The following is a 27749-nucleotide window of genomic DNA, read 5'->3' on the forward strand; positions in this document are numbered from 1 at the left end:
CTAGTTTGTGGAATATGAATTAAGCATCAAATTCCACGTTTTTAGGAAGCGGACTTTTTGTCACGTGCAGTCAACCAGAAATGTCATTGCCGTTGCTCAGGTAATAAGCAATCATAGCTCCGCTTCCAAACGCCACATGATCAAACTTAAGACAAACGTATGATAGCAATGTAGATGCTGTGCAAGCGTTCCTGTTAGGGTCTGAGTAGTACTTGGTAAGTTTGTAATATGAGCCAACTCTCATAGGCAGAAGGGCCCAGGAAAGACTCCACCCCAACACGTCACCTAACCACTTCCTTTTTGAAACCCATGTGCTGCTAGAGGTCCTAGGATCTCCACGTGTGTGTATGTGTCTGTGTGTGAGAGAGAGAGAGAGAGAGAGAGAGAGAGAGAGAGAGAGAGAGAGAGAGAGAGAGAGAGAGAGAGAGAGAAATATGACAATGATGGGTTGACCTCTTGAGAGCATCTCACCTGAACCCCTGGAGGACATGGAGGGCAAAAAAGTCCTCCATTTTGTGCCAACTGGTAAGTCTCTTTTTATTGGCGCAAGTGTTTGCATGTGAGTGCGGTCGGAAAGTTTCCCAGGGTGCAACCTGGGCCACTTTATTTCACGTGGAGTGGAGACATATGCTATGTGTCAGGATAGATTTATGACAAAATGAGTTTTGTCATCGTTTTATTCACTCCGCTTATTAGAATTTATGATGATGCCTGTATTGTCAAAAAGTAACCAAATGAATATTCACCACCAAATGATGAAAGGCTCACATGAGTATAGACTAGAATTGCTGAATCAAATAAGAACTTTCATACAGATTTTCTCATACTCGTTTGGTTGCCACAAACTGAGTAAATCTCGCTCACAGGTCACAGATTAAGAAGATTAGAAAGAAGAAAAATGTCACATGTTTTCTGGTTTCAATTGGAAGGACGTATCCCCATTTTTTATTGCATCATTTCTTAAGCGATTGTTATTATTTAGTTTCAAAAGATTCACAAATATTAATGTCTTCAGATAGCATTTATGGCTGAAATTATTGTTGGTCCACTGGCTACATCCACTGTCCCCGGATGAGCAAACATCATGTGGTTTTCAATAGCAAGACTTTGAGGTGTTGAAGTGAACTGAGCTGTGATGCTTTCCTTCCTGCCATTTGCTTTATTTCGCGTCCGAACATGTACTTTGGGACCTCAAGTGCAAACACAGTTCACACGACTGTGCTCCAACTGCGTGTGATGTGACCCTGATTATATCTGGATGTGCAGTTTTGGAGTGGAAAGCCAAAACTTGAACAACTTGTTTTCAGAGACACTACAAGGGTTCTTTTTTTTTGCTGCTTGTTTCCTATTGCTCAAGGACATCCTCTTCTTGCTGATAGTGGGGCAGTGAGGCTAATGCAGTCCAAAACACTGATTCTTGATTGGGTTACGTGCTCCCACTGTGCAAACGTAGCATATTTTAACACCATTTTTAATATGTATAGTATGGTGCCTTCATAAGTTGCCTCTTTACTGTGAATAGTATTAGGCATACATACTGTGGGTCCGGGTGTCAAACGTTCAGTCTTAGGGCCAGATCCGGCCCGCAAAGGAATTTAATCCGGCCCGCAAGATGATTTTGTGAAGCATTAACAAAAAATGATCAGGGCCAAACTTCTTTGTTCGCTGTCTATAATCAGGAGAGAAAAATCTCAATATTACGAGCAATGCCCAGATGATCACTGCAACTTAAAAGTGGAAAAGACCAGTTGCTTGCTGATTGCTTTAAAGACAGAACATGGAACACTACACTAGCATTCACATTAGCATTAAGCTTTGTCATGCTATTCTGGGGGGGTAGGGTTAGGGTTAGTTTTGCATTAGGGTTAAACTTGTAAAATGTTTTCCTCTACGTAAATCTCTCGAAAATAAATGTGGGTGTCTGCGAGCATTAAAGTCATTTGCGTTTATCACGCCAACCTATATGGAGCATTTGAGTGCTGCTGGCTAGCATCTAATTCATGCAGGATGCATCTACAGCAATTGATCAATGGGATATATTGAAAAAAAACATGTCAAACTTGTAAGATGTTTTAAATTACTGGGATAAATGTGAAAAAAAAAAAACAGCTTAACTAATTTCAACTCATTTCATCATAGTTACTTGGTGCCAAGGTATTGCTTAAGCAGTACTTTTATTAAGACAATGTGAAGAAAGAAATGCGTACAGAATTGCTAATATGCAGAGAACACTATCATGCTTAAAGTTTATTTTAGCAGCCATTTTGTGAGCAGTATGGCGACTCACTTTTTTCTTGGCGACACATAACAGTAAAAATCTCAAATGCACCCTGCGTGGTACAATTAGCTTGTTGTCCGAGCTGCGAAGCTCACTGGCATCTTTTGTGAGGGTAAAAGGAGGCCTTGGGAATGTTTTGTGCTAATCTGCTGTGAGACCGAGTCTAGCTCTGGAGGCTTCAGTGCCAAACAGCTCATCTTTACAGAAACACAACTACTGCTTATAAAAACAGTGGGCACAGCTGCTCTCCAGTTTTCATTGTAAGTGAGAGTGGCATATGTGTTTTCCACTTCTCGCCGCATGCTATTGCTTTCCTGAATGTAAATGTGTCTTAATGTTCCCCATGATGACTGGTGACCAATACATGTTGCATGTTACATACTTGCAATACATGTTGTGTAGAAAATACAGTGTTCCCTTGTTTTAATGAGGACAGGAACACCCCTGTGATAAGTGAATTCAGCAAATCAGCAAGACGAACATTGTACTTTCATAAATCAAGTGTAAGAAATGTGTTTAATGAAACCTTGCCTATGTTTTGTAACGATGACCAACTAGCTCCACAAATCTTCGATTCCAAAAAGAGACACACGAACGCAAGAATGAAAACATAATGAATACACTGCCTCTAAAGTTAGGTGTCATGTGAAGTAAATACCTAATAGTATGACGAATCTGTGCAAGAAACCCATGTGCATAAAACACTTTATATTTTTACCTCAGTGTTGAAATCAATGTCATCTATTCCACTGATGAATTTCTAACTACATTTGGATGTGCAAATATGTAGTTGTATGTATGTATGACAAATATATGCCAAATGTGTTTATATGTGTCAAATGTATTTCCAAGCCAATGTGCAAGTGTTGGTTTTGTCAACAAATAAGTATGGCGGCCCTGAATTGCAAGTCACAAAAACAAAAACCTAAGCAAACAAAAAAGGTAATCATAAACAAAAACAAACTACACGAGAGAACCACACAAGAAAACAGGAGTACGCAAGGAAAAACAGCATGCAAGAAAACAATAATTAAGAAAATTAACTCCATATTAACTTGTGTCATCATTGTACATACTTATATCAACATCTTCAAGTGGTATTTTTTTTTTTTTGCACTCGTTTTGTTTTGTGTGCTCAAATTAGACATCTCGAGACCCACTCGTGGTGTTTTCCACTTTGTATTTTAGTTTTTTTTTTTCTATGTTCACAATTTCTCACAGACAATTAGGCAGCCACTTTATTTCATATATTTATTGATGAACAGAAGAGTGACTTGACGCCATTATGCTCAAGTGTCAAATACAAGCATTGATGCTTAATCCGCAGCACCACTTAAGGTCATTAATGTTAGTGGGGACAATAATGATGAAAGTGCTTAACTTGTGTACGTGCATTTTGAATGGCTCCTCGGAAGCAATTTGACAGGGCCACGATTCTTTCACAGCGGCGACAACGTTCGATTCGCTTGCTACGCTCATTTATAAAAAGAGAAAAAAAATGTCACAGATTGCTTGCTCTTTTTTTCTTTTGTGCTCTTTTTTCTTTCTTGTGTGCTTCTCTCTTGTAAGGTGCTTTTGTTTATTTTGTTTGCAATTACCTATGTTTATTTACGTTGTATTTTGTTAGTGTGATTTGCACTTCAGGGCCACACAAAATAAGTGTTCAATGAAAAATGAATAATGCAGCATATATGAATAAAAATCAAACAAGCATGGTAATATTCTGTGTTCTGCAGAGGCCCCACCAACTGGGAGCTCCAAGAATGGACATGTGTTCCAGGAAATGGGTTTGTATATTATCTTATATATATATATATATATATATATATATATATATATATATATATATATATATAATATATATATATATATATATATTTATATATATATATATATATATATATATATATATATATATATATATATATATATATATATATATATAGGCCAAGTGACACCAGTCAAAATATATATAGCTTATAATTACATGTAACAAGTTTTAATATTTTATAGGCATTGAGGACAAAGAGTGTACTAGTCAGTAGACCCCTAGTTGATTATCAACAATATGGAATAAATGCTGAAACAGCTCGGCTTGCAATTCTTGCAGCCAAATTCAGATGCATGTTGTCCCCTTGTTGGATTGTTGACAGTCTTAATTAATTGCTAAATAACGAGACAGATAATCTCCAAGGGGAGCAACCATCACTCATGGAGGCTTTTTGCTTAATTTGCCGATTCTGAGACCTGCTTTCCTTCTCTTAAAATAAGATACCACACTGTACTTATCAGTAGAAAAAAGGAATTTATGAGGAAGGTAAATTTCTTGTATTGCTGCGGGTATTTTTTTTAACTTTATTGCATTTGTCTGTCCGTCTGTCTGTCTCTCTCTTTCTCTCTCTCTCTCTCTCTCTCTCTCTCTCCCTCGCTCTCTCTCTCTCTCTCTCTCTCTCTCTCACTGTACTTGTGGCCAGATGCCAGGGTGTAAAACAAAGCTTGGCCAAGACGTCCTTAATGCAGCTAATATAACACCTGCAGCTCAATAAAAAAAAAAAAAAACCTGCTTATCTCACAGAGGGCCAACAAATGAAATCAATATGTGTTGCTTTTGTGTAAATGAATTATTTTTATGCTATACTAATTTAAAGTACCAACATGGTGCGTCCACAGAGTTGTGCAAAGGAGAACAAGAGAATTATGGAAAAAATTCAACCACCCCACAAAAGGACCTAATTTATGACAACGAGAGCAAACTCAGCGTGTCAGGTGTGTGCAATGAGTGTGTTAAAAAAGCAGAAGCTCCAGAATTCTAAACGATCAAAAGAAGCCATTCTCTAATGAGGGTACCCCAGATTATAACTGGGTTTCTGCAGGTATCAGCAAATTTCTTTGAATGCATTTCAATGCCATTACAGGGGCAGTTCATTTTGCTTTTCATATTAGGAACAAATGAATTGGAACATGGAACATTTCAATCCAAAATCACCATGATTAGAATCAGAATACAAACTGAAAGCCTGTCTTCAACATCAGTTGGTCTAATTTGTTTCTTTTCATGCCGTTAAAGGACATGGATATTTTCCTTTTTGAATTAAGAGCAATTAATTGGAACATGAAGTAACTTTTTTGCTAAATTGTGTTATAGTGACTCATTTGTAAATATTCTATGTCTTTAATTTGTTAGTTTTATACAGGTTCATAATTTTTTGGCCGACGAGCCAGAAATGAAAGCGATGATGTTAAACAATCCGTTCTCAATGAAAATGCCACATATATATCGATGTTCATAATACGTTTTTAGGTTGCGTCTTTCAGATAGGTGACATGATAGGTGATAACACTGATGACACAAAATAATAACAAAATAATCTAGAACCAAATATTTATTTGAGTAGGCAGACCTTCCTAGGAAGGAGGAGTTGATTTATATCCCATTATCTCACAAAGAGGGTGTCTTGACTACCTGATTCCACAGGAGACAGAGGGATAACCCAGCGCTGATATTACTCCTGGACCGTAATCTTTTTTTTTTCAGCTGTAGTATTAAATACTCAAGCTTAGTATATTCCATTTGGATCCATCATCAACTTTTGGATAACGGTGGAGTAGGAATTAATTTGTGGATACTTTTTTTTTTTTTTTTTCTGAAAAGACTAGAGGGCTTCTTGGCCTTATCTAGGAGTTCCTATCAATAAGAGCCAACTCGTCATGTCAGGTGTGTGGTATGAGTGTATCTATTTATCACATTAGAAGCCCCCAAATTCAAATTATCTACTGAAATATGACAAATTAAGTATGTTTTCATGCATGATTCCTCAGAACTGAAGCATTAGTAACCATATAACCATATTTATTATTATCTAACCCAATTTAGTTTGACAATGGGAGTGTCTGGTTGACCATGCAAAATTTTAAGGATCAAGCTAGTCTATTTTACTCTATTTAGGCTCCATTTCATGGTTTCTTACAGTATATATCACATTCACTGGTTCAGGCAACTCAAAAGTATCTTAAGTGTGAAATTCCTTGAAACTTTAAAAACTGCTGACTTCCTGCATGTTCACTGGGCAACCTGATAAAACCTGATACTGTCATCATATCCGAACATGATGGGAGTAGACATGAGTGTGTAGTCTCAGAATATAGGAAGGCAGACTTGCGGTTTGTGCTCAGAATAATAATTTAATATGAAGGTTACAAAAATTCGATTGAAAAACTGCATACAAAGTATCAAGCAAAAAAAAAAAAAAAAAAAACAGAAATAAACATTACAAAAGTATTGGCTATAGACTATGGAAAAGTCTGGAATAAATCTCACAATGACAAAAAGGATCAGATAGCAACAACCTATGACAATGACCCGATAAGAACTGAAAGGAAACAGGAAACTAAAGACATTACAAATTGACGAGACAAACAAGAAACACCTTAATGACACAATAGGAGCAGGGAACTGATTGGCAGACACAAGGGAATTGGGTTAACGAAGACAGGTGGATGCAATCACACCGATGGGACACTGACACACGGGGAAGAGAAACATGAACTAGGAACAAGAATAAAAGAACAGACAACCCAGAATGTGACAAGACAAATCAAAACCCAACAAAAACCCAGAACAGAAAAGAACAGAAAACCCCGACAATAACCAAAACACAAACACAAAACAGAACATAACAGATACAGTTTGTATTCATTATTCTCTTTTGATGTTTTCTATCCACAGAGGAAGATGGTCCAGGATTTGGCCTTTTAAACACAACAAGAAAGGTAAAACTGGCCTTTTTATCCTATCTTCTTACAAGTTATCTTGGGGAACGCCTATATTAAACTCTAAATAGCACATGCAAATGGATCCTTATATGCAGGGAGTTTCATAAAAGATAGCTTTTTTTTTTTCTAATTCCCCAGGATTCTAACGCACTTTCCGCGCCATCTCTGCCACGCTTTCATGCACTCCTGCAGGAATTTTTCTTGGATCCTCCGCATGACATGTTGTCGTTAGTGTCTTTCTTTGACTTGTAAACCTTGCATGTTGCCATTCTTATTTTATCAAAAGCATCAAGCCTGAATACAAATACAATAATCTTCAGAGCTCACTCTTTGATTCTCGCTTTCATGAGTTGGCCTGTGCGCTCGGCAATCCATGGGTTGCCAAGTTTGCGTGCGCTTGACAGAATACAACTTTTCTTTCAAAAACAAATGAAACACATCTTTAAAATAAAGAGTTTGAATTGTAAACAGTCAAGACCGAAGTCACAGGACTGTCCCCACTTGTGCCTCGTAGTATGTGAAGCCAATGGACTTTAGCGAGGAGGTGCGCGCCCATCGAGATGTGGACACCTTTCTGGACAAAGCGAGCGTCCTGCTGGACGAGGGAGCGTCCACTCTTGATGAGGTCCTGAGGCGGATGTTGTGTACCATGGAAGAGGATGGCCGCACTGGCTTTGACGTGAACCAGGTCATGGGCTCACTGTTCACCGACGGGGGAGAGAAAGAGACGGATGGTACGTTGGTGTTTGTGATTTGATGGGATTTGGATTTTTTCTCAGTTGGATATTTTTTTTGTATGTTAACAGTTCACCTGCTGTCAGAAACCATTCAGGGCGTGACCATGACAACCACGGGGATTCATTACCAGCAGTCATGGCTTTGTATTCTGTAAGTTCCTACTTGTCACATTGCCTTTTGTAGTAACGCTGTGACCCACCAATTTCAGCAGAGATCTCTTTATTGATTTTTTTTTTTCAAAACATGCTTTATTATCAAAACAAAATTGTGCTTCAGCTGTAAAATTATTCAATAACAGTACACACAATGGGTCTTGATTGTTTTATTTTTGTTGATTATGCTGTATGTCATTTCTTTTATTGAGTTTTTGTTCACTAAATGGTTTGTCTTTTTTATCATGTTATTTTTATCCCTTTGCTTCTTCATATTGTATGTTCTGTTTTTTTTTTTGTTTTGTTTTGTTTGTTATTTGTTTTAAGACCTTAAAACCCTCTGAAAACACTTTTCTCAGATTTAAGGGATTCTATACTTATTTTTGGCAGTAAACAAAGGGATTATTTCATCAATCTTTTATTTTATTATTCTGGTAACCAAATGGTTTTTATGTCCAATCAATACCTTTTAAAAATACATTTTCAACTTGCTGTCGAATAAAAATGGCATCCTATGTACTCGGGGCTCAGGTGACAAGTGACTCAGAGCAGTTCAGAGTGTGTATGTCACGTTACCACATTCCGAAAACAGGTGAGCTGTGATTGATACTTGAGCTTTGGGAACATGAAGAATTTTTAGTCAACAGCAAGTGGCAACATTTAAAAATGTAGCAGTTGTACCCGTTCATGTAAAATAACTTAGTCGTTAAATTAATAATAGACAAAATATAAATTTTTTATTGCTGAAAATGCCTAAATTAGTTTAATATCTTGTTAACAATTTTCAACATCTCTATAAGCACTTGAAAAGTTAATTCTTTCACTGAGCTTAGGCAAAAAATGTAGACCAAAAATTGTGAAACACTAAGGCTGCAAAAAGTGAAGCACGTTAGAGCGAGCGATCAATGTATGGTGTGTGTTTGCTCAATCCAAATGTTTATGTGCGCTATAGGTTTTTTAAAAAGGCTTTGTGCTTTCGGTAGCACTGATCGTTTCCAACACAGAACAACGTAGTAAGTGTAAAATCAAATTTAAAATGATGGATTTGGAATAGGTAGTAGAAAACAAGTAAAGACATTACTGGTGTAGAGCAATTATTCTGCTAATGTTACAATTGCCACATAGATCACATAGAAGTGTCTCTCAGTCTGATTTAATAGAGGATAAAAAGTAATCATTTATTGTGTATTGTTCAGTTGCAGCGTGAGTAGCCTGCAGGGACGCCATGTTTGCATCACACGTCTGGAAAGGCCACAGAATTGGGGCGTCAACTGCTGCGAGACGCGCTATGTCATCCTTATTTTGACCCCACCAAGAACAGTAAGCAAACTAGGCCAGTGGTTCCTAACCTCTGTCAGAGATTATCATGTGTACTTAATGAGGTAGGATACACAAATAACATCCTTGAAAAGCTCCCATGCACTATCGTTCACAGAAAAGTACCAAGTCAGCCATTGAAGTGGGCCGAACATTCGCCACCATGTTCTCAGACATCTCCTTCAGACAGAAGCTTCTGGAAGCCAAGTCTCTGGAGGAGTTCAAACAAGAACTGGTGCGCCAGCGTCAGCAACTCTCATCCTTCACAGAGAAGGTGGTCTTGGACCAAGTGGATGACTTTGATCCGCGGCGAGGAAAAAAACTTGAGGTAAGAGAAGAACTTGGTGGGGTTTGCCGGGGTTCCTCAATGCGTTGTTTGCGGTCGACTGGTTGATCCCGAAGGTAGTATTAGTCGATTGCATGACATTAGCAAACGTGGCAGTATCCCTATCCCCCTAAGAGGTATATATATATATATATATATATATATATATATATATATATATATATATATATATATATATAAATGCCTGACCTGTTGTTATGTCCACAAGTGTGTCAACCTTTTCTATCAAAGATAAAACAACATGATCAAAACAACATTTCATCTTTCATTTGATTTTTTTATTTTTTTTATTTTTAATTTTCCACTCAGGCATGCAATGAAATCAACTGCCAAATGATGTGATTATCCTGATTCCAAAATTGACTATTCAGGCCTGGGGAATGAGATGCAGATGGGTCAGAAAAAAGTCTGCCAAATCCGCCTGGCAGCAGAAAAAGCGCTGAGTGCAGACCCATGTAATGACAAAATACCAAAACAGTTCAGTATGTCCACTGTGTACATTTGTACCAAACACCTAAACGGTTCCCCCTTGAGAAAGCTTGTGTTTGGGTTTTAACATCATTAGGTTTGGGTTATGTGATGAGCCTGGTTAATGTTTGTTTTAAAAGAAATGAACATTCAAATGTAGCGATTCAAATTGAAATAATATTGTCCCCTGCACATTAATTGTACCGTATTTAGATGCAGAAACACCTCAGCACCTCAAGTAAATTGCATGCTCGCTAATTGTTGTTAGCAACCAGGTATTCTGTGCGCTGGGTATATGATCTAATATACTACATTTAGACATATCTGAACATTGTGTGGACCTACAATGAAACAATTTTAAGACCATGGTCTGTCGATGGCCATATACAGTATTTGGATATGGTGTAATGTATCTTACTTAGAACATATTTAGTGGTTAATAGTCAGTTCAACTGTAATCCACAAACTACAAACTTTTTAATGCTCTGTACACCTATAATAAACAATTGTGCAATCATAGTGTGCCATATTTAGATTTCTGGTCTGTGTGAAAAAAATGTAACAAATACAGACAATATTTAATGGCTTCTCTTATGTTTAAATCCTATTTAATGGCTTGGACACTTGTAATGTGCCGCTAGGCAAAATGTAAATGACTGTGATCTCAGCTAGCGTTTTAATGAAATGCACCAGTTAGCTAAACAAGTAAGTTGAGGCACTGTGGCTGCTGTTATCCTGTTAATTTTTTTGAATGTAAATCTTTCATAACGTTTAGCCAAGCAAGTTCCAAATCCTAAAATCTGGGATTTTAAGGTTGATTAGAGTTAAGTCACGTGACTAAAATTTCCAAAGCGAGCACTCAGAAAGCACCTTCAGTAAATTTCACTCAATTCAATAACTCTTCACCTTGTGTGCCTACAATATGCAAACATTCACTCAAATATCACGCTGCGCTGAAGTGTATTTATTTATTTTTGAATCACAGTGTAAAGATTTCTTCAAAGCTGGTAAAGGTGTTTACGATGACCTGCGCCGCCGCCTCCCGCTCTACCCTTCTGACTTCACAGACGGTAGCTAACCCTTCAGCTGTCTTAAGTGTTGTGCTTTAAAGACACTCCAGGTTTTTCATTTCGATGTTTTGTACCGCTTACTATTTGCCCTGACCGAAGGTATAATTGGAAAGGACCGCTCTCTGTTGAAGTACACTACCACTGCGATTTTCCTTTACATCGCTATTCTGCTGCCAGCCATTGCCTTTGGTTCTCTCAACGATGAAAGCACAAGAGGGGAGATAGGTACTGACTTCATAAACACTTCAGTTTTTCCAATACTATGTCGCTATGTACTACAGATGGCAAAAATCAAGGCCTGTGAGTTAGATCCAACAGCTCCTGGCTTCATAGATTTATTCTTTCCATTCTAGCAGCAAATCTGTAAGGACTTTACAATTCGTCTCCACTTTTGAGAGATATCACAAGCATGATTTTCACTAAATTTAGCTTTAGTTTATTAAGTTTAAAATCTTCCACAGATGTTCAGAAGACCATAGTCGGCCAGAGCATCGGAGGTGTGATCTACTCCTTGTTTGCCGGTTCGCCCCTTGTCATTCCACTGACCACTGCCCCGTTGGCCATCTTCATAAGCGGTGCGTACTCAAACACATCTTCCACTGAGACGATGACAAAGGTAGGAGGAAGCTGCGCAAGTCAAGAATGACTCCCACATCTTGGGCCTGCTGGACTTGTCAGAACACCACTCAAATGAACTCAGACATAGGATATAACTGCGAGGGGTGCGCATCTTTAAAGATGACTGCAATTGCGCTCTCAACTATATGCTGTATTATTTGCTACACTTTCTCTTCTTTCAAATGAGACGCATGTTGGAAGTATTCAGTTTGTACCTCTTTTCCAAAATATATCTCATTTGAAAACTATGTTGGCAGTGGGAAGCTGCCAGTCACGACCTTCACACTAAGTGAGTATAAACTGTGCAGTCAAAGTTGCAGTCATTTCAAAGCAAATTTATTCCATTTCAGATTTTTTAACTTGGGTCTCATTTGAAAGCTGGTGGTGTGAAATGTGTGAGAAACCCGATGGAAGAACCTGAAGAATCTGTATTTTTAAAAGTTTAGACAACTGAGTAAACCAGGGGCTGGTTTGATATTGACATCAAACAATGTGGAATTATGTGGCTAGAAATTCAATGATGTGGAATTATGTTGTATAGTTTTGAAAACTTAAAGTGGGAACAGTCCAAATCAGTCAAACAAGTTTGGAAATCACAGGGAAAAAAAGATAAACATGTTAGTTTTCATTTTGAATTGGTAACACGGAAAAATTCAATGTCGCAACGTTTTGAATCAGTCAAAATATTTTGAAATCAGTGGGGAAAAATGAAAAAAAATGTCAATTGAACTTTTGGGTAAAATAGTGGTAGGGATGGGCTAAAAAGTTTAAAGTTGCAAAAATGAGATTCAATTAAAAATCGTGGAAAATTCAGGGGAAGAAATAAAGAGATTAAAATCCTAGCTGATGACCATAACTTGGTCCCACACCCACTAAGGAGTGAAAAATTTGCTTGTCAAAGTTGTGGAAATTCTGCACCGTAGGAATTGTGGGAATGCTAAAAATTGATTGCAAGGTGAGTTGACAAGTTTTAAAAAAAATTCCAGATTGGAAATAAATGGGGATTTTTTATTTATTTATTTTTTTTAGTGAAAACAAAGCCAAACTATGTATTTTATATGACAGTACTTCACAGTATTTATTTATCAAAATATAACAATCATGGAGCTTGGAATATTTTGTACTGGTTGAAGTTACATGTCAAATTTGTTATGTCTTTCAGTCTCCATTTGTACGCGGTACACAAAAATACCTTCCTTTCAAAAACACAACAAATGACACTGTCTTTTAACCAATATCACATAAACAGGCAGCGAGACTCATCAAGTCATGTGTGTTAGTTTAAATCTCAAATATGTTAATTCTCATAAGGTCAATGCTAGTCTTTCACATGTTTTAGCCAAAGAAGTCCGAAAACCGGTAACTTAGGTTGGATACTTGCTTTGCTCATATCTGGATTTGGAATCAACATCGAGATTCTCTTTTAACGCAGTCGGGTTTGATCATAGTGATCCGGGGCATCTGTGATGACTACAACCTGGACTTTGACGCCTTCTACGCTTGCATCGGACTCTGGAACAGTTTGTTCCTCATTATGGGAGGTTTATTCAATGTCAGCCTCCTCATGAAGCTGTTCAAACGGTGAGTGTACGGGCACACACACACACAAAAAAAAAACATTTTCACACTACTGCACTACCATGATGTTTGGTGTATTATCTACAAAATGTTTGAACTCCTGTTGAAATATGTAACACTTTCCTCAATAAAACAAATTGTAACCTCAGGGCAAGGACTTAGATTTTTTAAAGTGGCTGTTATGGCTTCCTTTTTTACAATGTGATGTTTAATTTCTCTGGCTTGTATTGTTATGTCTACACACTTAAAACTAACCCTGCTATGGCTCTCGTTCCCCCAGCTCCACGGAGGAAGTCATTGCCTTGTTCATCTCTATCGCATTTGTTGGGGACGCAGTGAAAGGCACCGTTAAAAGTGAGTGTGTTAAATGTTTAGCTATGTTCATTCCTGCCATAAACAAAGTATCTGTCAGCCAATCCCGAATATTCTGACTGATTGCAGTTTTCTTCTTCCTAGTTCAATGATCAACCCTAACCCTAACCCTAACCCTTTTTCATTGCCAAGTTTTCCAACACCTCTTCCATGAGCCCATGCTGGCGACAGCAAACAGCACGCTGGTCCTTCACCAGATCACAGAAGTTCTGGAGGAGATGAAGAACCAGACATTAGGCCATCCCAATGCCAGTGGAACTCTGATGATGGATCACACTGAGGCTCACGCCTCCATCTTCCTGCCCAAATCTTTGGTGATTTGCTCCAGAGAGATCCCCATCTTGTGCCTTCTGCTCATGCTGGGCACCTTGTGGCTGGGTTACGCCCTCTACCTCGTCAAGAGGAGGTAAGCCATGGACTGCAAACCGCCCAGGTTGTTCCACAAGTGCTCAAATAATCACCCACACCTCATGATGTTCATCATGTTTGTTTGTATTTTTTAAAGCCATGGTTATAACAGATTCAGGAGACGGCTGATAATAAAATAATAATGGAAATATCATTGCACACATGTAATGCATTACAATACAATTGCAAATGCAGTTCTCCTAAAAGCAAACATTTGACCACTCTCTTAAACCGAGGAGCGTAATCCTTTGCATCAGTGGATGAGCATTGCGTCCCGTTTGAATACAAGTAGCTAAATATAGACATAAAGTGGATCATTTTGTCCGGATGAAATCAAGTGGAGCAAATGAATAGCACAAGTAGGTTTCACAGCACTTTTGCCGCTTTATATATTCCGTCCGTCACCGTATGAGAGGGGAATATTTCACTTTCTACTGCGCTCTATTTGTCTGGCAGCCACTGTGACCCATTTGTTTCGGCCACTTGACACGGCGCTGTGAATTGTGAAAGAATCATTTTTCTCTTTCGGCTTGTTGTGGCATGTGTTTTTTATATTACTGTATCGTAATAAACGTGGTGGCATGTCAAGGTGTCTCACAGTCAAGCGTTCCCGTGTTTGAAACTTGGCTTTCCTTGCGTGGGCTCTGCTGAGTTAGACTTGCTCTAGCTCATCATGATGATTTTTAAGAAAGTGTCAATGAAAAGACTGGTACTCACCAAATGGTAAGGGTTAGTTGCTGCTAGCAAAGGGAGTGGTTGCAGCCTATGCACAATGCGGTTTTGTGACTCTTGCTAGGAGTATTTGGGTGAAAACAAACAAACAAACATATATATAAATAACATATAAATTGATACTTCAATAACCTTTCGAACTCTTAATGACTCAGCTTAAGAATTTTGGGTTCAAAATAAGTAACCCATAATACGGCTCAATTTTGGGTCATTCATTTTGACCTTACATTTTTAAATGAAGCCAAAACTACAAGTGTGTATACACACATATGCGCACACACACAAACAATCACACACACAGTATATATCTTTTTTGTAATATTTATTTATTTTTTTATATCTGTCTTTTTTTGGTTTAATTCATCTGATAAAAATGTAAACGTAGGACCCCCGAAAATTGAATTGGCCACTATTTGACTCAACTCTTTTTTTAGAGTGTACTGTATTATCAAAAAGCCAAGAGCCCATTCAAGGATTAAGAAAATGCCAATCCAATATTGAGTTAATTTGACCAATTTCAACCCAAAAACTTGGGGCAGATTGACCTATGTATTGGGTCAGTCTTTTCCCGTCCCATTTTTGGGTCATTTTTAACCCAACTGTTTTAAGAGTGTGGCATGCTGCTTCATCAATTTGAAAGGCAAATATTTTTCTTTCATGTTTCAGCCTGCTGATACTTTTGCACCGCACAGCTGAATTATTCTTTTGTCATTCCTTTTAGCCCATATATGAACGGCAAAGTACGTGAAGTGGTGTCCGACTGCGCCCTGCCCATCTCCGTGCTGGTTTTCTCCTTCATCGGCTCCTACCTCTTCCTCGACATACAGAGTGAGTGCCCGTCTCCCATGTTTTACCATGACACATGTCTAAGAGTTTTCTCCCTATCGACAGTCCCCGTGTTCAGCGTCCACAACGGGCCCGTCTTCAACTACCCGCCCTTCGACAAGCTGACGGGCTTGAACGTCCTGAGCGCCGTGGGCCTCGGCTTCCTCCTCGCCCTGCTCATCTTCATCGATCAAAATATCGTCATTTCACTCACGCATGTACCAGAACACAAGTAAGAGATAGGTGTCCGAATGTGAATACCTGCACAGTCTCGTGAGATCCAATAGGAGAGCAGATGCATCTGAGCGATACAGCCTCCAAATAAGTTCTCGGTTTTGCTCTTGTGTTTATTTTTCCCATTTGCTTTTTGAAAAAGGCAACACTCCAAAAAAGTTGTGCTTTATGTTTTGTCCCCCTTCTGGGATTTGCTTTCTTTCCCCTCGTACCAAACAAGCTTTGAAACTGTTTTTGTTTGCTGCATTCCCCCCTCTGCAGAATGAATATTATTTACATAGAACGTTAGATAACTGTGAAAATGTCCTTTTTAGCAGAACATGAGCGGATGATCCTTTATAAATAAACATCTTAAATATTTGAAAAAGCACAAAATAACTCATTAAAAAGCATGGATCAGCCTGTCACCCTCTTTATAGCTGATGCAATGCTTGCAGCTAACACTGCATTTGTAAACTAGCTTGACTGCACTTTTTTTAAGCAATTATTATTGAACCGATAAAGTAAGCTTTACATTTTCTTTCGTGTGTGTACAGTTGAGCAAGGTTGGTCATATTGACATTGGGTTATTATGCTATTGAGAGTTTAGAGTTATTATTTGAGTTATTATTGTTATTACTTTGAGTATTACTATATTGTGATTGAAAACGTTTTAAAATATGTCATTATTTGTGGGTGCGCCTTATAATCCGGTGCGCCTTATATATGGAAAACGATTTAAAATGTGTCATTAATTGAGGGTGCACCTTATAATCCGGTGTGCTTTATAGTGCGGAAAATACGGTACATACATTTATAACGTATTAAAAACATATCAATATTAAATTTCCATGTGATTTTATAGATTTGCTGAATAAGTGCAACGATCAAAATACAAACCTTCGAAACGTATGATTTTGTCGATTGCAGGCTGCTTAAAGGCACAGCATTCCACTGGGACTTAGTGCTGACGGGCCTCATCAACATCCTCATGTCCTGCCTGGGGTTACCATGGATGCATGCCGCCTTCCCGCATTCCTCACTGCACGCCCGTCAGCTGGCCAAAATGGAGCAGCATGTGGAGAATGGCCACGTCTACACCACGTGCGTCATCCTTCAAGCTCCAAAACATGACACAAACTATGAATCGAAAGATCTTTAAAAACAGTACTCAAATCAGAAAAGACCATTTTCATTGTGGCCAAACAACAAAAAACAACAACAAAAAAACATCTTGAATGGCAGGCCAATTCAGTTGCTCACGTGCCCTATGGGCCTTGGGTTGCCCACTGCTGGCTTAAATTTTCTTACATCTTGATCTGGAATAAACATTAATTTATTTATTATTTATTTAATATGTACATAAAAATGTGTTGGATTTAAAACTTATTTTAAACTGTCATATTTATACATATATGTATATGCATATGCACATATATTCACACACTTTATGTACATGTGTATACAGTAGTTATTTTTATATCCATTATAGATACAGTATGTATATACTATACATATATACCACATGTATATGGATGTGAGTGCATTTTTGTGCAAATTTTTGTGCATTTTTTGATATTTGTTGTGTGGATAGGGCTTTATCTTAGAATGCAGTACATAGTTATAGACCCACTTATCCCCCTCCATGTACGCCAAAATATGCCGACAAGAAGTTACACCAAAACAAACTGTAAAATGCAAACCTTGAACGACAAAACATAACATGTTTTTGAAACACAGTGTAGTGATCTTCTTGATCGTCTTGGAATGTGGAAAAATGGGCACGTCAAGGACGTCTTCTTTTTCTCAAAACATCTAACAGTATCATCAGCGTGAAGGAAACGCGTCTGACCTCGTTGGTGGCCAACATCCTGATCGGCCTGTCCGCCTTCATGCTGCCCATTCCTCTGCAGTGGATTCCCAAGCCTGTCCTCTACGGTCTCTTCCTCTACATCGCAGCTACATCGCTCGATGGGAACCAGATGGTGGACCGCATGGCCCTGCTGCTGAAGGAACAGGTGTGCAAGAATCAGCCTGTTTGCATAGTATTTGGCTTCTTTTTCACATAGGATGAGAGGCATAATGATGCACATATGCTTGTTCAGGTGGCCTCACTTTGCCCCAATGCAAGCGGACCCTTTTGTTGCCCCTTTAGAATAAAATTGCCAAGAAGTCAATACAAGAGACCCTTTGTCCTCCTCGGTGCTTATTTCTTGGCTTTCTTGAAAAAATATATTGATTGCAGTTGAAAGCAGATGAAATGCAGCTTGTAAGCATTTCACTTTTGTTGACGCAGACGGCCTATCCTCCCACCCACTACATCCGCCGTGTGCCTCAGAGGATGGTGCACTACTTCACCGGCCTGCAGATGATCCAGCTCATCATCCTGTGTGCCTTTGGCATGTATCCTCTGCCCTACATGAAGATGGTCTTTCCCCTGCTGATGATCTTGCTCGTCCCAGTCAGGTGATGAGATACAGACTTTTATTTGTTTCCTGTTTAAGTTGCGTGGGAAAAGTAGCAAGTTGAACTAATATACAATAGCATTCTGTTTGGTCTCCATATAAATAATATGGTATTAAAATGCAATGTCCGGTCAAAGTCACCTTTGGGATTTATTACCTAAGCAAATAGCTCTAGTCGAATGGGAGTCCCGAGTTCGCCTTGGGGTACGTTACGGGGGCTGATGGAGGCAAACAGCAGAAAGCTACAAAGACAGGAATGATGCTCAAAAACTAACACAAAAACACGCCCCCCGAAAAAACAACTGCGAACAAACATACAAATACATTGAAAAAAAACAGCAAAAGAAAGATCACAAAAAATAAACAAAATGGAAGCAAACTTACAACAAATTAAACACAAAAAAGCCCACATCAATATTAAAATAGCTGCAAACAAAAAAATGCAAAGACAATAAACGAAAAACATTGCAAATACAGATGCAATCACAAAATCAACCCCTTGTTTTTTGTCGTTGTTTTGTTGGCACAGTACTCTGTTTTAACTCTTATTTTTCATCCAAAAATGCTTTGCAATTGTAACAGGGAAGTTGGCGGAAAAAATATTTCACATCATTGAAAAAAAAATGAGAACCGCTGGGCTTGATTGTATGTAAATGGCCAGATACTATGTTTGGATTTTCTGTTTACATCAAGGGGCAGCTTTTTTCATTATGTTCATGTATAACAAACTTGACTTTTGAATCATAGCTGTAATTTAAATGGTTGGAAATCTTCATTGTGTCTGAATAGACAGACGGTCATTCCTATAATCTGCATATGCAGATGACTGATTTTGACATTATGCGTATACAAGCAGCAAGACTGACACCTTGTGTGTGTAAATGGGCACACATACTGTATATGCATATTCACATTTTATGTTTACGTATGAATTATGTTATGAAATTTCGTTATGTATTCAAGTAAAAATCGATACAAATCTCTTTAAGTTAATACTTTTAGATATTGTGTATGGAAGTGCACTAACAGCACAAGCTCTATTTTTTTACAACGATATTTCAATATGACACTGGAAATATTTTTTTTGTGTTTTGCTTCAGGACTGGTCTACTTCCAAGAATGATTGACGCCAAGTATCTGGACATCATGGACTCACAGTACATGTAGAACAGGAGAACATTAAAAAAAAAAAAAAAAAAAAAGTAAATAAAAATGAAGACAATGGACTCTTGATATATATCTGCATTTCTTTGGTAACAATCAATGTAATTATTGTAATCTCTGTTAATATTTCATCGTACATTTTCTGCAATCTAATCAGTCATTCATGAGCATGAGCATCCACACACACAAAACAACATATACAGTATATAATACAATCCTATTTCCTTTTTGTTATTTGCACTTTTTTGTTATTTGTTTGTGCATTCAACATGTTTTAAAACTTTTTATTTGTGCATCACTTGTGCATTATACATTTTGAACCGTCATTTAGATAGATTGAATCAATTCATCATTTGAATTAAACTCACAATCACTTCTTTTTTGTTTCAAAATGTTTCATTTTAAAGATGCAAATCATCTGAAGAAATATGTTATTGGCTGAATGGATTTGCTATGTGTGCATGAAACCGAAAAATTGTCAACAAATGAAGCCCATCCGCGGAGTTAATTGTCTGTTTGGATTAATGTGACAAAGGAAAAAAAAAAAAAAAGCTGCCTGGGAGTGTCTTGTGAATCTGCTCCAGTAGGTGGCAGTACAAGCCAAGTTGGCCCTAGCAGAATGCGTGAGCGTTAGAAAAAAAAAAAAACAACAACATTTAGTCCCAGTTTTACATCAGCTGCTAAGTAAAGTCATGGCCAAACAGTATTGGATTTAAGTGACAGATGCTAAGTTCCAGTGCAATAAATGCCCATCAATCTCCAATTTTCACCTCAGCCCTAAAATAAATGAACATCTGTGGAAATGACTGTGTATGTAATTGAACAGACAGCTGTACGGTCTATGTTTTCTGTATAAGCAGATAAGTGGTGAGACACTACCATTATCTGTTTATATAAGTTCTCATTTGGCGTGTCTGTTTGTAAATGGAAAACTAGTTAAATGAAAGAGATGTGAAATTCATCGTGGCAAGGGAGAAGGTCTGGTCGCTCTATACAATACAACAAAAGTGTGTGATTGGCTTTCTAGGGAGATTTAGTTGACTCGTGCGGGGGATTCGAGAGTGTCACCATGATGATTTGTCCAATTAAATATGGCATTTTTTCCTATCTCCTTATTAATCCCAGCACCATCAATATAGAGAATGTCCCTCTCGAAGTGAGGCAGAGGATAATAACGGTGCTCTTGTCTCGGCTGTGGGGTTTCTCTACATTTCTAGTGTCTCCTCATGGGGCTTTTCTTGACAATATGTCACCCTGCCCACACATGTGGGAAGTGCTCCTCATGCATACTGCACCCACAATTAAAAACGGTAGCGTATAGGCTTAAAGTGGAACTGTGGTGCTCAAAAGGAGAAATATATACAGTATGGTTTATTAAAGAAAACATGCATCCAAATTAGTTTTTTGTTTTGCTGCGTGTCAAAGTAAGCTTAAAACAGTTGGGAAAATGACTGCGGAGACCGCATGAGCACAGCCATACCTGCCAGTAGGGGGCTGAGACTTAAAAGAGCCTTGTTGACAGCCCATCTTTCTTTTCATTGTCTCCCATGCAACGCACATCATTTTTTGCACTTTGTAGATGGAAGGAAGATCCTTCAGTCCATCGGTATTGACTGGAGAATCGTTCGACTGATTCAAATTGGTCACGAGGTGAGCAAGAAATCTACGAGAAGTGAATGGGAGACAACGGAAAGAACAATCGACTGTGTCACGTCTCTGATCTGTACTGGCAAATATGCATGTGTTATCTCCATACATTTTTGGATTCGCTTTTTCTTGATGAGCCACTTACGTGGTGAGTTTTCACAAAATCAAGCTTATGTTGGCCAAAATCCTCTAGCAATTCAAAAGCACGCATCCTTCTAACATCCTTCTCCGGATATGTCAGAACATCCCAGTCTGACGCCTCTGATTTTATCTCCATTACCTCGAACATGTGCTTTTCTGATATTTTAATTCCCGACGCTATATTCTGGTCTTAAAGCGAACCTTAGCATCTTCATCTCTGCTCCCTCCAGTTCTGACCAGTCTTTTCTTCAGAGGCCAAACAGTATCGCTGTCTTGTACACCTTTCCTTTCATTTTAGCTGACACTCTTCGATCACACCTGACACTTTTCTCCATCTGTTGCATCCTGCCTGCACATGCTTCTTTACATCTTTTCCGCACTCTCCAATGCTCGGGATACTGAAAATCCTCCGCCTTCTTTATCTTTGTCTCCGTGTGTCCTCACTCTTCCACCTGGGTCGCTTTCTTTCACACATATACACCCCATCTTGCTGCAGCTAACCTTCATTCCTCTTTTTTCCAGGGTAAACCTCCACTCCAAGTACTGTACTTACCAACCTATCTTTCTAATCACATTAGCTGTAGTTGTCCAGTGAATTGGAAGCACCTCCTGGCCACCCAGAACCTGTCTCAATACCATCCTAAAGGTCATATAACACTCTTTTTTTTTAGCATCCACCATTTTGTCCTCTTCTCTATCTTTGCCTGCTTCATCTTCTTCACCTTACCGACTTACCACATACCTACCTCTCTCTCTAATCACATTAGCTGTGGTTGTCCAGTCAATTGGAAGCACCCCCTGACCATCCAGAATCTGTCTCAATACCTTCCTAAAGGTCATACAACACTCTTTCTTTTTTTAGCTTCCACCATTTTGTCCTGTCTTTGCCTCCTTCATCTTCTTCACCATTTGTCATCCTAAACACTGCCATCCTATGCTGTCTGGCTACACTTTTCCCTACTATGCAGTCGCTGATCTTATTTATGAGTGTATTTTCAGCAATAACTCAATACTAATCTCTGCGACATAAACCTGGTTTTGGGAAAACGCATCTCATATTTTCCTTTCTGAAAAAGTCCACCACAGGTAGACTTAAAAAAAAGGCAAAGAATCACTTTTGCAATGATTAGGGTAAAAAGCAAATTATGCTCATATATGTTATAATGTTAATTAGTTAATTCCATCACATAACTATGTGTCATATGAAGTTAACTGGTGTATAAAAAAAAAAAAAAACTTCAAGGAAACTACACCCTTTGCAAAATGAAAGTCAAACTATGAATAAATAGTGTTATCCCATACAATGGAAATTCATCCATTTTTTGGTAGTGTTTTTGTTTACTGTGGAAACTTTTTTTTTTTTTTATATGTACTGGTTAGGGCTGTCATCATTTTAAAAAATGATTATTTTATTAATTATGCCCAATCTATTGATAATCAAATAATTATTTGCTTATTCTAATCAGTTAGCAATACCGATTACCATTAGCTAGCGAATACCATTTAAGGTCAGCAAACGCTACCATTTAGTTCAGAGTGTTACATCATGTTAAATGTCCCCCTACTGAGATAATTTGATAATTTGAGTACAACTGATTAAAAATCCACTTCAAGCTGTATTTTTATAGAGTGACCCTTGAATGAATTAAGAGTCACTGTATTACTTATGAAACTTTTTTCGTGTGATTTTTTTTTGGTCTGTTTTTCTAGAACAGATTAATCAAGAAAATCATGGTTCCACAGTGGAAGTTGAGTTATATGAAAACTTTTTTTTATAATGTAGCTGACCTCTTTGCTATGTCACTTTAAATGACAGTTCTGAATACATTATTGTTGACACTACCTTGTCATATCCTCATGCAATATGTGGTAACAGCGAGAAACAAAACACACACATTCACGCACTCGCATGCATGTGCTCACAAAAACACACACACACACATAGCCAAAGAAAACGCAAAATACACCTGTGGATTTTATCTTTTGATGCTCTCATGGCGTTCCATGCGAGGATGGTTTTAAACTGAAGTTTCAAATAACTTACGAGGCTTATTCGTAGTATGTCGTCGCAACTAAGCCCCCAAGAGGTTGACATCAGAGCCTTTAAATTTTGAATGACAGGACCCTCCAGACAGGAAAAGAATTCCACCGTGAGTGTCCACCCTGGATAAGGCGCACTTGAATGTTCCACGCCTGTGATGATGATGATGTCAGGATGCATTAGGGTCCATCATGGTGATTGTGGACCGCTGCGTCACCACTGAGAGTGGAGCTGTTTGAAGTCGGTGAATACACGCACACAGGCAGATAAATGGGCTTCTGCTGGAGGAATGCGCACAGCAAAGTGATCTATGAACAGCTCAGGCTTTTTTCTCAAGTCAAATTTCATTTTTAAAATAGACAGTAGCACGATTGATGGAGTAAGAAAAAAGTGTTTGAAATCAAACATTTTTATTAATTGTGGTTCAACAGAATTATCTTAAATACCAATTCATGAAACCAGCCCGGACAAAAATTATCTTCCCCTAAGAAAGTTTGAAAACAATTTGATCATAGGGACATGTTCATCCAAAATGTGTCCCCTAATTAGCAAATTTACAAATGTTCAGTCAGCTTATTAAAACAGGTAATTGATAACTTTAGATAAGTACTATAGTAATTGATAATTTTATGTAATCTCGTACGTTCTTTTAGGTACTAAGCACTGAAGTAACCGAATACTTTAGGGTTAGTAGTTGATTAATTTAGTAATTAATTACTTTAGATTAGAAATGTGGTTAATTACCGTTGCACCAAAAAGGTTGATAATCCAAGCAAACACTTAAGTACATAAGTAATCAATTACATTAGTACTTAATTACCTACAGTACCTGAAGTAATCAATCACATTTTGAAGAAAAAAAAAATATTGAATGTCTGGACTAAAAAAAATATAAAAATCTGTCTATCATGTGTTCATCAAGATAGCAAAGCAAAACATTCAAATTCTCCAAATGTAATAATAAATTTCAAACAATGCAACAAAGATTAACAACTCCTTCTTTTGGCTCAATGCATCCACTGTTTTAACACTTGCATAGTTACAAATGCTATCTAAAGAATGATTGGTTATTTAAATTATGGTGGGACAAAAAGTAAGTGTTCCACTTGGGGGAATTCCACTTCTTGACCTTTCTGCTACCATTTACAACTTCCAGCGTGATCGCAATTAGTATATGAATAAAACAACAGTGCCTAATAAATACTTCATAGAAATGAATAATGGAATATGCTGCTCACAAAAGTAATCCATCGTTTTTACATCCGCGTACCTCAATTCAATTAGGTGCAAGCCCCCAATGACAACCTTCAAAAGCAATGGCGCCATTGGTCACATGACCTAATGTAATGGCAAAGGCGATTCCAGAAAAATATTTCAAAAAAGGGGAAATTTCTATTATGATGGACAACGTTTTGCAATGTCGATGTTGTTTTGCAATGCTGGTTTATTTTACCAGGGAGGGCGAGAGCGAGCGTAATTGCAGAACCTTTAAATTTAACACCTATAGGCACTAGCTCAAGTTGGAATTGGTCTCTAAAATTAACTAAACTTTGGAGATCTGTTAAATGTGATGACATTAACCAATGTTAGGTTAGCCAACCACTCTATGTAAGCCCTAGGTATGAATGTGAATGATGAATGTCAGGCACTTCAGAGGCTAAGTGAGATAGGGTTTTAGCTCGTATCAGCAAATATAACGTGATGTTCGTTAACAATTTTCTTTTCAAAATAAGATCAAAATAATTGGAACATGAGGCAATTTGTAGCTTGTGTTATGGTGACAGGAAAACATTGTTTGAGTTTACTTGAAGTTGTTATACCGATGACCATTGTATTGTAGACACAATTTTGTGTCAGACTAAACAGAAACTTAAGGTGCTTAATTACGACACAAGAATTTCAAGTTTAACCTAGCACACAGAGGCAAAGCAGCCAGAAGTGACTGCAGCAACGGCTTACACTAGAAAAAAGGACGCATGCAGCTCTTTGCAGTACTTAACTGAAAAACATTCACATTTGAGCAAGTCTGTGACTGACAAGATGGATAATTTTTTTTAATGTTAAATTCTATTTATGTGGTGATAGACAAAAGTAAACAGAATAATTCCTATTCATGGTTGAAACGAAAGGTTGCAGCCATCAATTTGGACTAGTATCAGCAGAAGGTAAATGGTTACAACTGCATCTGTTGAAGAAAAATGACTGAAGCTACGTATTTCTGTCAGTCTTTGCATTTGCCACAATAACACCATGTATAAAAATGGTTGAGCTTTTTTTTCTCCGAAATTTTTAGGTGTGAAAAACAGAGATTAATTAGATCAATTAATGAGAGATCTCCGTGTCTTATCTTTATCATCGGTCAAAACGACGATGCTACATTCTGTATCTATCTCCTGAAGTTGCTGAATAAAATACACCAAGAGATACTACTGAAAATAAGTTGATGTTGTCATTCGAGTTTCTTTTGTGACATGTTTCAAGCAAAAAGCACAACAGGAGCTTTGTGAGAGCTAATAAAAAAGCTTTTTGCAGCTAACGCAAAAAAAAAAAAAAAAGAGGAAAAAAAATGTACTACATTTGTCACTTGAACAAATCACACAGACAGAACCCGACTTTGGTGACATCAAACAAGACGTCAAGAAGACCTACAGTGGCAGGGGGGGGGCGGCTGCGGCCATGATCAGAGGACAAGCACCATTGAAGACCTAATGACCCGTGAGCCAATCACACAGCTGCGCAGACCTCTTTCTACTTTAGCGAAGCCTGCGGAGGACACCGGCCGGCTTGATGCTTTCATTCTTTGAGCCAACAACTCTAATTAACAGAGCAAAACAGCAGCAGCCTTGTTTACATCCATAAATAATGCATTTGACGATACGCGAGGGGAGGCTTGCGTGTATGACGCCGGCCATGTTTCCCATCACGTCGCCACGTTGTGTTATGTAATCCAATGAAGTGGGTTCATTGCTTTATTTATCCCTGCTTGCTCCCTCCAATGTCATTATGCAAAGTTGGGAGCTCAAAGGAAGCAAGGCGCACACAAAAGTCATAAAACAGGCCTGTTATTATTATATTCGAAACAGTAGATGAATATGACGCTTTAAATCCTCATTCTTTGACATTTAAGTACTCTGTGTCACAAGCCAAAAAACCACTGAGACCCATCCCTCATGCTTTGAACACATTTAGGGCTCTTTTTTTGTGGACAGTAGAACACACACATCCTTTTTACGCAGGCTAGTTTACAGTGATAGAATACCAAGCCAGGCCACGCTGGGTGTTTCGGCGTACAGAGGGGCATTTTCTATTACGCATCGGAAGCACAGCTGGCAATTTGGTGACAGAAAATAGACCAGACCTTAAACCGAGTAAAAGCAGGTTTAAGTAGTGGCGCAAGTGCATGTAATCAAAGCCCAGGCAGACTCCGATCTGCAAATGTGGTGGATGGCATCAGCATGCATCAAACTAAGGCTGCACATTTATTCGCGATCACGATTTTGGCTGTAACAATTAATTAAGCTGATCCACAATGATATTATGAAGAAGGTCTTGACGTATTAGGTGCCTTCAAAAGCATTTGGACATTTCCAACTCTTAGTCATTTCTTTATTGTAGTTTAATTCATTAAATAGTTTATTTAATGATCTGCTGTTGCCCACAACCTAATTTTAAAAGTTAAACAAGGGGAGTACCACTACTTATTTTTTCCTACTTAAAGCACGGACACATTAGCATAGTTTAACAACATAAAAATAGCAAGCTTGAAATATGTCTATTTTTACCAAAACTGTATTTATTGCTGCGTTTGTGTGCTAGACGTACCTTTAAATGGTGAAGCCTTGAGTTTACAAATGAGTGAAACCTCTTGCCAATGCCACTGTTGTTGCACACTGAAAGAAAAAGTGAGTTGAGTGTCTTTTATTATATTTTGTCAAGTGGTTGTACACAATCAAATCATTTGGATCCAGATATGTTTTTCTTCAAGTAGATATAACATCATCAAATGTAATTTACCTAGGTTGGGATGCTTTTATTTCTAGCAACAACTTGACGAGAGAGAATTGAGCAAATCGAACGCAACACTTTTTTTTTTTGATCTTACCAAGGCTAAAACATTATCAAGACTAGAGAATATCAAAAGTCCAAATGTTTTGGAGGTGGAGCCTGAGACAAGACCAAAACTGCTAAAACTGCTAAACTGCTAAAACAAATCCAACTCTGGAATTTTGTTTTTTGAAACGGTACTACAAAACACACATCAAATCTGAGAATATTTGTTCCACGTCTCACAAATTCTTAAGTAGGCTGTAAGGCAGACATGCTGAGCAAGAAGCCACCACGCTGCCGATCAGTGTTTTTATTTCTTTTGTTCCATAAAACCATCAATTAAATGCCAGTGCGCT

The 27749-nt window shown here is 38.0% G+C and overlaps 1 protein-coding gene across 1 annotated transcript; it reads left to right on the forward strand.

Annotated features, from left to right (window-relative positions):
• The first annotated feature begins 429 nt into the window (after positions 1-429).
• On the forward strand, positions 430-19895 carry LOC148413867 (solute carrier family 4 member 11-like). Its single transcript, XM_088431441.1, has 20 exons — positions 430-525; positions 4015-4065; positions 4949-5044; positions 7005-7048; positions 7566-7785; positions 7858-7939; positions 9138-9261; positions 9377-9586; positions 11058-11142; positions 11242-11367; positions 11604-11717; positions 13209-13341; positions 13619-13692; positions 13843-14116; positions 15572-15678; positions 15742-15907; positions 16819-16992; positions 17711-17906; positions 18185-18354; positions 19454-19895. Exons 1-20 carry the CDS (start codon positions 489-491, stop codon positions 19518-19520), a joined length of 2550 nt encoding a protein of 849 aa, XP_088287567.1. The 5' UTR covers positions 430-488; the 3' UTR covers positions 19521-19895.
• The last annotated feature ends 7854 nt before the right edge of the window (positions 19896-27749 follow it).

This window comes from Hippichthys cyanospilos, chromosome 13, assembly GCF_059441005.1.
Source record: "Hippichthys cyanospilos isolate Australia breed blue-spotted pipefish chromosome 13, RoL_Hcya_1.0, whole genome shotgun sequence".
Lineage (NCBI taxonomy): Eukaryota > Metazoa > Chordata > Actinopteri > Syngnathiformes > Syngnathidae > Hippichthys > Hippichthys cyanospilos.

Bases quoted from the DNA above. Each gene is read 5' to 3' on its own strand.
- LOC148413867 (XM_088431441.1), top strand. From the start codon at position 489: ATGGAGGGCAAAAAAGTCCTCCATTTTGTGCCAACTG. The intron at 7,940-9,137 runs GTAAGTTCCTAC...TGTATTGTTCAG, and splicing joins CAGTCATGGCTTTGTATTCT to TTGCAGCGTGAGTAGCCTGC. The intron at 15,679-15,741 runs GTGAGTGCCCGT...CCCTATCGACAG, and splicing joins CCTCTTCCTCGACATACAGA to TCCCCGTGTTCAGCGTCCAC.